The sequence below is a fragment of the Haliotis rubra genome, unplaced genomic scaffold (assembly GCF_003918875.1).
Source record: "Haliotis rubra isolate DU_JTF1 unplaced genomic scaffold, ASM391887v1 Scf266, whole genome shotgun sequence".
NCBI lineage: Eukaryota > Metazoa > Mollusca > Gastropoda > Lepetellida > Haliotidae > Haliotis > Haliotis rubra.
In genome coordinates this window covers 241,463-255,176 of record NW_025766736.1, presented here as the reverse complement: position 1 = coordinate 255,176, position 13,714 = coordinate 241,463, and the positions used below count along the sequence as shown (strand labels likewise).

The window sequence follows — 13,714 nt, the reverse complement described above, 5'->3', positions numbered from 1 at the left end:
GAGAGCGTTACAAGGAACCTCTGCCATACTCGTGCATAATTTAATAGAAACGTATAATTGGTTTGTGTTGTAGTTTAGTGGATAGTGGTAGAGAGGGTGTTCTCACAAAGCAATTGTGAAACTCTTCTGAGAAGCAACCATGTGATTTTCAGGGGTCGTTTGTTCATACAAAAATTATAAAGACCCTGTTCAGCTGAACGAAATTACGTATGCTCTGTATTGTAGAAATAACATGACCTTCAACCATACATGTCCAGAAAAAGCTGTTTGTTGATTAAAATTGGAACTTACCACCTGAGTATGTCAGACAAAAAGTTCAGCTCATCTCCATTAAAAAAAACGTTGATTTGAACCAAATACCTCCCCATCTCCCTTGACAATAAAACCATGACACCTTAACATCGACTGGAAGTAGTTGAAGGACCACAACAGTGTTGTGCAAGATGTACACGATTAAGTGATAATTCAATACAGTGAAACGAATTCTAGGGTAGACAGGATGAATAAATAAGTAATTAGTGACCAAAATAATGGCAGATGCAACTTCTAATTTTACTTGTGCCATATATACCCATTCTGAAAACTTGACCTGACTCTGCATGTGTTTGCGCCATCAGTGAGACAGTATGCTCTCACCACTTCGCGTATCAGTTCTATTTGACAGTGATTCAATAAAAATCAGAGTCGGAATCATACAATGAACTTCTTATGTTATGCAGGTTTTATTAAAAGATCTAAAAAGATCAATGTTCTGATACATCAGATACAGCTGTGATGATATCGTTCTGACATGAGGGGGCAAATTTTGATGTAGAGGTCAGATGTCGTGCAGGAGCATATTGCTTATGATTATGGAAATGTGTCCATTGAACTGGAATATCAGAAGTACCAGAAGTAGAAGGATCACTTTTAATGTTATAGTTTCATATCCCAATAACATGTTGTTCATTTTAGACTCTACATGGATCGTATCTCAACATCGTGTGTAGAATACACTATATGCATCGAAATCAGTCATATTGATATACTTTATTGGCGGCTAAGCGGTTAGTGCTTCTCTCATCACAAAGAATATGCAAGTTCGATTCCATCAAATCAGTGACGATATGGCAATTGTTAATTCCACCTTGAAACGGCTTACTTGCGGTCCCAAACGGCTTAATCGTATACATTCCATCACAAGGTTTTAATCACTGTAATATTACCTTGTACACGTCGAGCAAGCCGCAGTAGTTGTCGAAATGGGTGTAGAGGGAGTTGAGCATGTTGACGACCTGCATGGGCGTGGCCGTGGAGCAGATTGCGGTGAACCCAACAAGATCGCTGAACAACATGGTGACGTCATCAATCTTCATCGGTTCCACACTTTCACCTGGAAGAGATCACGTTATGGAATTGGTTAAATCGTCAATAACATAATATTTTCCTCACTCCATCTTACCGTTTTTTCCGACTTGTGGAAATGCTGAGGGACTCACGTAATAAGCAAGTAGAGACTTGGTGAATACTTCTCAACAGCTGCCACCTGAGGTCATAGATTAATACGCGCTCTTGGTGGTGAAATTAAAAAGTATAGCCTTAAGCCTTGAAACTCATCCAAGTGATTTTCATTTTGCTTCAGAGAGATGCAATCGCCTAAAAACTAAAATACTGTAAAAACATGATATCTGTGGAGAAACCTATTGCATTTTGGCATCCAAATACCAACTATCGACAAAAAATAAGGGAACTGATGAAACGGTAGGGACGTGTAATGACGATAAATGCTGCGAAATTAATTTCGGGAGTGTTGATCAATATCTGATGTGTCCACGATGTTGGGTGATACATGTACGACACCTCGATGGCATACTGCTGATTAAATTGCGGATCGGTTGTCCTTGGTATTGGCAGTCCATCTTGAAGAGTGCGCAAGCTGGAAGGGGATGGATCGCTGGCGTCCACTCTCCGACCGAGAACATCGAGTAGATGCTCAACTGGTGACATGTCAGAGAGACAGCGTGCCATTTCATTGTCTGTATGCCTTCGCAAAGGATATAATCCTTGACAATCTGGTTATGATGTGGTCTGGCATTGTGAGCTTGCAGTTCAAAATTTCTGTTGACAATTCCAGCGATTTCGACAACCAGAGCGCCAGCATGATGTCCACACAATGAAACATCGCCACTATATCATGGTGAATCACGAACTGTTCATCCATCAGATGTTGCGTTACGATGCAACACAGCAGTAACCTGAATGTACACCTATATATAGCAACATTCAAATCAGTGTTTTGTGTCTATATTATTATCATACATGAAGACCTATGGCCGAACGGTTTCGTGGTATATCTGTTTCAATTAAACAGATTTGCCAGATGTCATTTGTTGGTATATCCACCAAATTCAGTTTTACTGCTGTGTGGTTTAAGAGGAAAAGGTAAAACAAACGCACGCATTTTCCTTTATCCTGCACACAAGGTTTCCTCTCTTTATATAGCATTGCCGGTTTCGTTACAAAAATCCGGGTTTTCAATATTACCACCTTGAATAACGATAGACCTCTCTATGGCAATGAGCGCAACAATAACGAAAACTAGTGAGAGAGTGACTGATTATGGTTTTACGCCCGTTTTAGCAATATTCCAGCAACATCACGGCGGGGGACATCAGAAATGGACTTTACACATTGTACCCATGTGGGGAATCGAACTCGGGTCTTCGGCGTGACCAGCGAACGCATTAACCATTAGGTTACCCCACCGACCCAACTAGAACTAGCAAGCTGAGACATGAGAAAGGTGGATGGACGGTCGTGGCGACCAGTGCACCAAATACACCACATGTCCTTACTCTTCTGAAGTTCGAAAAAACGTTCAAAAGATGTTGCATTTATCTTCTTCACTACCGGCGACCCAGAGGTAATATTTCCTGGTCCCAGGAAATTACATTCATTAGCTGAGCCACCAGTTGTTTGTCAGTTTGTGACGTACTCGTCATAACAGGTAAATGAACAGTTTAAGCGCATGAATATGCAACTTATCACCTTCAGACTTGGCCCTTGAATGTAATTAAAAGACGAAATTACACTGTGTCTGTGCTCTAATGTAATTATCATTTTCAACGATCACAACTTTCTTTACTCTGAGTTGCTTCTGAACACCGTCACAACATGGTCAAACGTTGTCCATTGGTATGTATTGCCTATAAGTAACCAGAAGCAAACTTGTCAGAAGGTCAATTGTTCTTCTCGAAGGTCCTTCTTAACATACACATACTGCACTTTGCAAAAGAATTCGATTTGGTAAACGTTTTCCACGTCGATCAGTACTACAAATTTCCAAGGCGAGTGAATTTGTTGGAATCCTCAAAGTCCCAATATACAAACTGTCTATGTCCAATAAGTAATATATGCTGTCAGTGTATAGAATGTTTACGCCAAAGAATTTTGCATGTCAAAGTTTAATTCATTGATTGTTGCTTAAGTTATGGGTTGATGAAGACTAATTCTAACCGGATCTTCACGGGTGAAATATTTGAAGTAGAGTATCGGGCAGAGTTAGACTATATCATAACTATACCAGTGCACAGGTATGGTACATGAAGGTACAATGCGGTGATGGTACAAGTCAGGCAAGGATGGTATGCACGGACTGTGACAATGTTCAGCACACATGTTTCAAAATCAATCCGTACAATGCGTTCTGTGAACTTGAGGTCGTATGGTATGACAATGTCAGCTATACTAATTAGACGTTGACCTGTAAGACCCCTGAAGATCCGGGTTAGAATTGATCTTCAGCAACCCATGCTTGTCGTAAGAGGCGACTAACGTTATCGGGCAGTCCGTTTCGCTGACTTGGTTGACACATGTCATCGTATCCCAACTGCACACGATTATTGACAGACCGCCGCGATATAACTGGAATATTGCTGAATGCAGCTTTAAACAACAAACAGACACATCTTCTACAAATACACTGCATTTCTAAAAAACATAGTTCGAGACAAATGAGACAGATTAACTGAGATGATATGAAGGAATTGGCTGTTGTTTAATTTCTTTTAAAAAAACACAGACCACGTGTTGTTCCATATTGTCTGCGCATCAAGGTCAACACTCCGTCATGTGGTGAAACTGATATCACGACAAGAACAGGACACAAATCACGCGGGATATCAGCAGTGGAGGACGTTTAATCAAAACACACGCTAAAAGGGGAAATACTCGAAATAATACGATTACTTTGATTTATAAGCCTTCCAAGAAAGTTTAGCAAGATTTGCTGGAAGTGGCTGTAGCAATCGATGAAGTATCTTGTCCCGAACATTGGCGTGCCAGACAGCAGGTGGAAGGGCCTGCAGTCGCATCTACTAAACAGTTTAAGATATACAGATTTCACGAGCAGCTTCCACTAAGGCCTTTCTTTATGGGCTAAAATGCCCCTTGGGCTTAAAATAATACTGGCAGGAGCTTTGTCGAACATCAGATAACTAAAAACATGGTCTTAATTGACATAAATCTGAGAAGCCTGCTTTAGTAAAAGATGGAATCTGCAAGATAGACTTATGGTGCAAATCATTACATTGTGGGAGGCGCGTGGTACAGGGTTTCAGGAAAAGAAAGACGAATGCAAACTTAAAAGAATTAACGTTCATATTTTTGCAAGTAGTTTGTTTCCAGAGAAGTTAAATTGGTGAGCAATCCTAAACGAAGGAGCAAATGGAATCCTCAGAAGAAAAAGGCGAGACAGAGAGAGGGGAGAGAGGGAGAGGGAGAGGGAGAGAGAGAGAGAGATAGTGAGAGAGAGAGAGAGAGAGGGAGAAGAGTTGGAGGGAGGGAGGAGCGGGAGGGAGAGACAGAGAGAGGGAGAGAGAGGGAGAGAGGAGGAGAGAGAGAGAGGGAGGAAAGGAAGAGAGAGGGGGAAGAGAGGGGAGAGAGAGGGGGAGGGAGGAGGGAGGAGAGAGAGAGAGAGAGAGAGGGAGAGAGAGAGGGAGGGAGGAGGAGAGAGGAGGAGAGGGAGAGAGAGAGAGCAAGAGAGAGAGAGGGAAGGGAGAGGGAGAGAGAGGGGGGAGAGGAGGAGAGGGGAGGAGAGGGAGAGACAGAGAGGAGAGAGAGAGAGAGAGGGACAGAGAGGAGGGAAGAGAGGAGGAAGAGAGAGAGGGGAAGAGAGGGAGGGAGGGAGGGAGGAGAGGAGGGAGGAGAGAGAGAGAGAGAGAGAGATTTGCGAGAGTGATGTGGCGTCGAGAGGATGTATAGGATGGAGGGGGAGGGGCGCTTCTAGTTTGTTCAAGTCGACATGGTGCATGTTAAACCGAACACGATGCGACAATGTTGTTTCTGGCCAACAAATTTACGTTGCGCACCATATGGCATGACAGACTTCTGAAGTAACCCAGGCAGTAATCGGTTCTACAATTATTGCATTGACTCCTTCATGGCATCAGTATTTGATCGGGAAAAGAATAATAGTCTTTATCTGATGCGGAATTTCATTAGGTTCGTTGCCATTAATCATTAGTGTATTCAGGTTCTGTGGGGCCGTTCAACAGAAGACGTGTATTTGTCTCTAGAACGGTATTTTGGTGCCAGCAATAATACAGTTTAGAAATTCTAGATGATCGCAGTCTACAGCAAAAGGTATCGTCTGTCATCCGTTGCCTGTATTTCATTTTACATTAAATACAAAATTCATAACAGCTGAAATTTGTTAAAGAGGTTTGTTGTGGCAACAGATTTTCCTTATCTTTATGGGAGGGGAGGGTAAAAGAAAATGAATTGCAAAGCAGTTTCCAGTGAGTATGATATACAGCGTAGACCTGCAACTCAGGTTCTGGACAGCACTTGGCAGTAACACGTCCAGTAACTGATTGGGATGCCAACATAACAGAAAACATCCTACCTCGTTATAGTTTCTGGGCAACGCCTTGTTGTAATGTGTCTTGTAAGAGATCGGTGTTCCTTCATCTCATATAAAAAACTACCTTGGTACAGTGTCTGGGCATCACACGTCTAGTAAGAGATTGGTGTGCTGACACTACAGAAAATAACTTACCTCGCAACAGGGTCTGAACAAGACCTTATGCTAACGTGTCCAGTAGTGAGTGCTGACTGACTGACTGACTGAGTTTGGTTTTACGCCGCTTTCGGCAATATTCCAGCAATTTCACGACGGAGAACACCAGAAATGGGCTTCACACATTTTACCCATGTGGGGAATCGAACCCGGGTCTTCGGAGTGACGAGTGAACGCTTTAACCACTGGGCTATCCCACCGACCACGTGTCCAGTAAGAGACGGGAGCGCCCCCAACGTAGACAACATCCTACCTCGCCACAGTTTCTGGGCAACACCCTGTGACTTCTTTGACTGGCATTTTAGAAGTTGAGGAGATGAAGAACGAGGACAAGTTTTATGGACATACAACTTCATCATTCAGTACAGGCGACGTTTCGATTTGTTTCACAACGACGTTAGAATCTATGTCCAAACGTCGCCTATACAGAATAAAGTAGTTGTAAATGCATAAAACTTGTCCTCGTTCAACACCCTATGGTTAAATGTCCAGTGAGAATGGCTGCCTATAAACACAGACAGTAGCTTACCCCGAATCAGGTTCTGGGCAACACGTTGTGGTAACACGTCCAGTTAGAGATTGGTGTGTCTACATTACAAAGAAACATCTTACCTCTCCAGAGTATCTGGACAACATCTTATGGTAACATGTCCAGTGAGAACTTGGTGCCTGAATGCACAGGCAACAACTTACTTTGCCACATCTAATGGTTATATGTCCAGTAAGAGATATGTGTGCCTCCATAACAGGAAACAACATAAGGTTCTGAGCAACACCTTATGGTAACACGTCCAGTTAGAGATATGTGTGCCTCCATTACAGAAAACAACATAAGGTTCTGAGCAACACCTTATGGTAACACGTCCAGTAAGAGATATGTGTGCCTCCATTACAGAAACAACATAAGGTTCTGAGCAACACCTTATGGTAACACGTCCAGTAAGAGATATGTGTGCCTCCATTACAGAAAACAACATAAGGTTCTGAGCAACACCTTATGGTAACACGTCCAGTAAGAGATATGTGTGCCTCCATTACAGAAAACAACATAAGGTTCTGAGCAACACCTTATGGTAACACGTCCAGTAAGAGATATGTGTGTGAAACAACATAAGGTTCTGAGCAACCCTTATGGTAACACGTTCAGTAAAAAAATGTGTGTGCCTGCATTACAGAAACATCCTAAGGTTCTGTAAACACCTTATGGTAACACGTCCAGTAAGAGATATGTGTGCCTCCATTACAGAAAACAACATAAGGTTCTGAGCAACACCTTATGGTAACACGTCCAGTAAGAGATATGTGTGCCTCCATTACAGAAACAACATAAGGTTCTGAGCAACACCTTATGGTAACACGTCCAGTAAGAGATATGTGTGCCTCCATTACAGAAACAACATAAGGTTCTGAGCAACCCCTTATGGTAACACGTTCAGTAAGAAATGTGTGTGCCTCCATTACAGAAACATCCTAAGGTTCTGTAAACACCTTATGGTAACACGTCCAGTAAGAGATATGTGTGCCTCCATTACAGAAAACAACATAAGGTTCTGAGCAACACCTTATGATAACACGTCCAGTAAGAGATATGTGTGCCTCCATTACAGAAACAACATAAGGTTCTGAGCAACACCTTATGGTAACGCGTCCAGTAAGAGATATGTGTGCCTCCATTACAGAAACAACATAAGGTTCTGAGCAACACCTTATGGTAACACGTCCAGTAAGAGATATGTGTGCCTCCATTACAGAAAACAACATAAGGTTCTGAGAAACACCTTATGAAAACACGTCCAGTGTAAGACTGGCGTGTCTGTAACATAGAAAACAACCTACCTCGCCATAGATTTTGGGCAACTCCTTATGGACATTTCCATAGTAAGACCGGTGTGCAAGCAAAATGGACAACAACCTACCTCGCCACAGTTTCTGGGCAATCTCTGGTGGAAAAATGTCCTGTAACAGACTGACGTTCTTCTGCTTCTCCGTATCCACGGCCTTGCTCGCCTCCAAAATACTTTTCTGCAGTGTCTCCATACGCCTTTTGAGACCATCCTGTCAACATAACATTCCTTCATGAATTTCACAACTCCTGAGACTCGAGGTCGTATTTAGTCAAATACGAAAAACTTAGCGGAAAATACTATGAAAACAGGTTTTCTAGTCAACAAGAAGAAAAAAAGATATGCGAATAACGACTATATTAACTACGTCTTTGAACATAGCATCGATTTCCTTCTGAACGAATGAAACCCGCGAAGATCCGGGTTTCAGTAACCAATGCTTGTCGGGTGGTCAGGCTCGCTGACTGGGTTGACACATGTCATTGTATCCCAATTGCGTAGATCGATGATTATGCTGTTGATCCCTGGATTGTCTGGTCCAGACTCGATTATTTACAGACCGTCGCCATATAACTGGAATATTGCTAAGTGCGGCGTAAAACTCAACTCACTCACTCACTCACTCTGAACGGATGACGTCCATGTTGTGACCAAAACATTACTGAAATTACTGACTGTCTCCCGTCTCTTAAGTACACAGTGATGTTGAACAGCTCGCTAAAGTCTAACTAGAAAATAATAAGTTTCTCCTGAACAAGCCAACATGCAATATTATTTTTCTTCATCAGAATTTAAGTTGTATCAGCATTTTGATCTTGGCACTAGCTAGATTGATGGCTATGTCTTAGCAGTCTCTTTGGCTCCAAGGACACAATTATGCAAAGAATATTGAATGCTGTTCATGGGTGGCTATATTTACCCGAGAACTCATTTCCTCTGCTATAAAGATTTTATTAAAATTCGATATAGAATCGAAAATAAATAGAACGTACATATAAGCATATCAATCGAGCAAAACACTGAACTTGTATCCACGTCGAAATATCAGTAGCGTGTATTATTCATCTATTGCTCTCAATGGAAATGTCACCCACAGCTTATCTACTTCATTAACTTGCATCCTTTTCACATCGGTAGGAGGTAAGAATCGATTCTAACCCAACTGTTAGTTCACGGTAGGTGTACGAGAGACATGTTTTCACTTCATAAGACGCATTTGAGCTTTTACTCCCTACTGATATGTTCAAAATAGTTTGAAAGCTGAAACATGTTTGATACATTATCCATCTTTTTTCCCCAGATCGAAATCATACCATAGAAAAAAACCGAGTGTTTTAGGTATCGATGGTACCAGGCTTGGTGAGTTAGGAAGAAGGAAAGACGCTGATTTTTTAAGGACGTCAAGCGAAAGCGTTATTCACAGATGACAGCCCGCATCAAGTAAATTCAAACTGAATGCCACCACTGAAGTGCATGATATACTCTTAATCACACATCTCTGCAGCTACTCCGTGTAACCATTGAGCGGAAATAGGACAAAAACGCACACATATTCTCATCCATTAGTGCAGTGATGAGAAATACATGTGCTTCGAGTTAACTTTGTACAAATTGATTACAAGGTACAGTTTGCTAATGCCACAAGTAACAGGCATGTCAAAAGTAGAATAGTGTTTAGGTGAAGTGACAATTACTCTTTCGATTTGCCGAACCTGCCACTGTTGAGTGAGTGAATGAGTAGGTTTAACTCGTTTGTAGGACAATTTACATGCAATATCGTCGTGAGGAAAGTCAGCATTTTGACATGACCACTTTGAAGCGAGGTCAGGTGAGTGAGTGAGTGGAGTTTAGTTTCACGCCGCACTCAGCAATATTCCAGCTATATGGCGGCGGTCTGTAAATAATCTGGACCAGATAATCCAGTGACCAACAGCATGAGCATCGATCTGCGCAATTGGGAACCGATGACATGTGTCAACCAAGCTAGCGAGCCTGACCACCCGATCCCGTACGTCGCCTCTTACGACAAGCATGGGTTACAGAAGGTTCATTCTAACCCGGGAAGCGAGGTCAGGAATGAGATCTAGGTTTTCAAACGACGAGCGTACATCTCCAAGTGAGTGTAGGGCAATTTGCATACAATATCATCGTGAGGAAAGTCAGCATTTTGACATGACCACTTTGATGCGAGGTCAGGAATGAGATCTCGGTTTTCAAATGACGTGCGGACTAGTTAGTAGATGTGGTTTTACGTTGCTTTCAGTAGTAACGCTTTAACCACGAGGCCCACTGCCAATGTACAACTAGGGGCTGTCAAATTAAAATTCCTTGTATGAGGGTTAAGGGTGGGAATGAAATACTGTTCCTGAAAATACTGACAAGTAATGTCCTCAGCTTTTACCATCCAATTCCCAAGAGATAAATATAGCATAGAAGAAAACAGATTCTGAATATACAAATTAAACAAGGGACATACGTTATGCACTTCAGTCTAATATTCCAAATTTGTGTGTCACGGTTATATTGCGTGTGAACAGCTGTCTATATTGTAGCCCTGAACCAGAATACATTCAGGATACATTCTCCCACAATTTCTAAAGGGTCAGTTCTTTCCACCAGGATGCTACCCTACCGCAGCCCCCACAGCCATGACCGATCTTTAATCAGCTGTTAAATGTGAAGCTTCACCTAAGTAATAAATTCTTGTGTTTATTAAGACGATTTGGGGAGGAATGTAGAATGTGTTGATTGGTCGCGTCTCAGTGTGTTTTGTTTAGACTAAACTGTTCATTTACGAGCATACTTCCTGATTCTGGCACACAACTTGCAACAAACTGACTACTTTCTGGAAACATGCGGTTTAGCAACATTCTCAGTGTGAATAGAGACATAAATAATATGGGGCCGATTCTCAAGTGTCGGAAGAGAACCAAAATACACAGAATATTTATCTTACTTTCAGGACTTATCCAGAATGTATCGGTAAGATTAAACCCTTTGACTCTCCTCCACATCCGTAGTGCAAAACAACGTGAAACTCGAGTACAAGTATTTGAGAGAAGTGTCAACAAGCCTACCATGGGAGATAACGCCTATCCATTCTCCAAAGCTGACACAAGACTAGTACCAAACACTCTCCAGACCCCTCAACATGTCTATCTTTACCAAGCAAACACACTTTACATGTCACTGTGTGTTCAGACGCTGTAAGGTAGGCTCCAACTGTGCCATTCGTGAAGGATTGGTATCTAGCCGTGGTCGTAATTAGGAAACCTGTAGTTAACTTCGGGAAGACGTAAACAAACGCTGAACACTTACAGCTCTTGGCAGTGAAATAGTGGCTATGCTGGGAGGCGTATCAGTAAGAATGGTAGCCATTACAGGTTAAAAGTCAAAATAAGGACATATGCAACCCCAGAAAATCAGTATGTCCCATAATGCAATTAATGGAATATGACGACTAATTAAAGGTAAAGTAACTCACAAACAGCATGACTGGATATTGAACTTCTGATATTGTTAGATAATTTCAATAACTTCACGAAACTTTGAATTTTAAAGCAGTCAGTTTTTAGCAGCAGCAGGGTCCGTGTGGTTACGTCATGATTGGGACTATATTCAGACACGTATCACTACACGGGTACACATCACTCCTTTCCCTAAAGAAAATAATTCTGTTACACCCCCTCTACCAATGAAGTAACATTTTCGTAACTGTAAAATACATAAACTAGTATGGTCTAATCAGCTGTTACATATCCACTCTGGCTGGAGAGGTTTCTTCTTGATTGGGGAGCAACTGGTGTCTCCTTGGCTTGGCTCGTTTCTTGGTGGGTCTGTTCAACTTCCCTAATTCTCTCTCCGAAAGTTACTTTCTTTGGCTGAGCAAATTGGTGAGTTCTCTAATAGATTGTCTCTTGGACTTTCGACCGGGGCTAGGTTCCAGCCCCCAGTGTCTGGAACTCTGTCTGCGACGTTTTGGTCTCGGGAAAAGGGAAGGAGACCTTATGCAGACCAGTCGTGGAACTTTTTTTTCGTTTTGTCTTTGTTGTGGTTTCCTTGCATGCCCGTTGGTTCTGGGATATGGTGAACTTGTAATATGCCTAAAGTTACGAATGCATTCTTCTGCATATTGTTTGTATGCATAACAACTGCATGTAATCAACTATTTTCGGGGTCAAGTTCAAACGTGTCTCCGAAAACCCGTTTTAACCAATTAAGACATCACTGGCATCTCGATGAGCTGCGCCAGTGTCTCATGTCGGTTTGGCTTTTGTTCGTGGTATATCGGCCATTCTGTGCCGATGTTCTTGATGTAAGTATTGATTTTAGCCAGGAGAACAGATTTTTGGCTCCCAAATTATTTTTTCCTCCCTAAATGACCAGAATGGAGTTTGTTTCCATGTTCTCTCTCATCGGTTTTGGGATCATAAATCCTTTCCCTTTGAGGATCCTTCCATTTTCCACTGATAACTGGTTGAGGAAGCTAAAAACATTTTCTAAGGTCTGCTGGGTCTTCCATTAGATTGTGTTTCTATCAAAGGATGATGATTTTAGCGAGGGGGTAGGGATAGAGTCTGAGCTTCTTTCTGAAGTTCGTTATGTGGAATGCGCTTTGAGGTCGATCTGTGTTATGTTGCAGGGATTAGTTAGTATCCAGTAACAAGAGTAATGTGTGCCTTGGCGTACTAGCTTTGACGTCAACTCAGTAACATACATTGTTTACCTGTCGCCTTCGGGACCTACAGATGCACCTTAGCTACGGCGTGCTTGTGTGGATGTATACTCAACACACAATGTTTAGCCTGTCTCCTTCGGGACCGACAGAGGCACCTTAGAAACGGCGTGCTTCTGAGGATGTATACTCCGTGGCACACGACGTTTTGTCTGTCTCCGTCGGAACCGACAGAGGTGCTCTAACAGTAGCGTGCCGTGAGGATGTATGCTTAACAACATACAGTAGTTTGCTTGTCTCTTTCTACGCCTACAAAGATGAACGTGCATCCAGTGCATTACTCCACCTCCGCGCGACTCTCTTTGTGCTTGCGTGTTCAAACACGACACGGAATCCAGATATCGTGTCACCTATCAGGTGTTTCCATCTGTACTGAGTAGCGTATTGCGAGTGTCCTTGAACACGATGGAGCATGCATCCTCATACCTATCGCTGTTTACATCAACATCGACAGGGTAGCGTGAATCGTTGAAGAAGATGAAGATCGGCTGACATCTTTGTGGACGAGGAATGACGCTGATGTCCACACCCATTTACATTAGAGCAATAAACAGCGTCTCAACAAAACTGTATGAGCAGATTGCGTGATCCTGGACATCAGAATCGGAAGAGCATCAGCGTTCTCGAACTCAGCCCCTCCCAGAAACGGGTCATTCCAAACCGCAGGACACACAGCAGAGAGTAGTCTGTCTCACAGTCCCTGAACTACATTATTTTCCCTACTGCCAAGCCGTATCTGCAGTGCTAAAGCCCTAAATAAAGCAAGTCTAGGTTTCCTCAGGTTCTGAATCTCTGGTCTCCCTGGGGTTCCTTATCAATTTAAATGGGCTTGTTTGTTACTATCAAAATTATATATATTCAGAGATTAAGCATTAGTCTAAGCAGAACATTTGCAAGGACGCCCCAAGCAGTTGCAAGAGATTTGCAAGCGTAACTACTGCGGGAGGGTTATAATGGTTAGATCTACACGGCTTTCAGACATGACATCACATTAAGTCCAAGGCGTATAGGGTTACTCTTAAATGGAAATTAACGGCAATTTCCATTTAAATATGAGACATTATATAATCCGGTGGA

At 42.3% G+C, this 13,714-nt stretch overlaps 1 protein-coding gene across 1 annotated transcript in view; it reads right to left on the bottom strand.

Moving 5' to 3' along the window:
* LOC124280375 (guanylate cyclase soluble subunit alpha-2-like) overlaps nt 1–13,714 on the bottom strand; it is a 112,431-nt gene that overhangs the window by 15,831 nt on the left and 82,886 nt on the right. Inside the window, 2 exon segments of the mRNA XM_046716283.1 lie at nt 1,206–1,372; nt 7,975–8,113. Of these exon segments, the coding sequence (XP_046572239.1) occupies nt 1,206–1,372; nt 7,975–8,113 (306 nt within the window).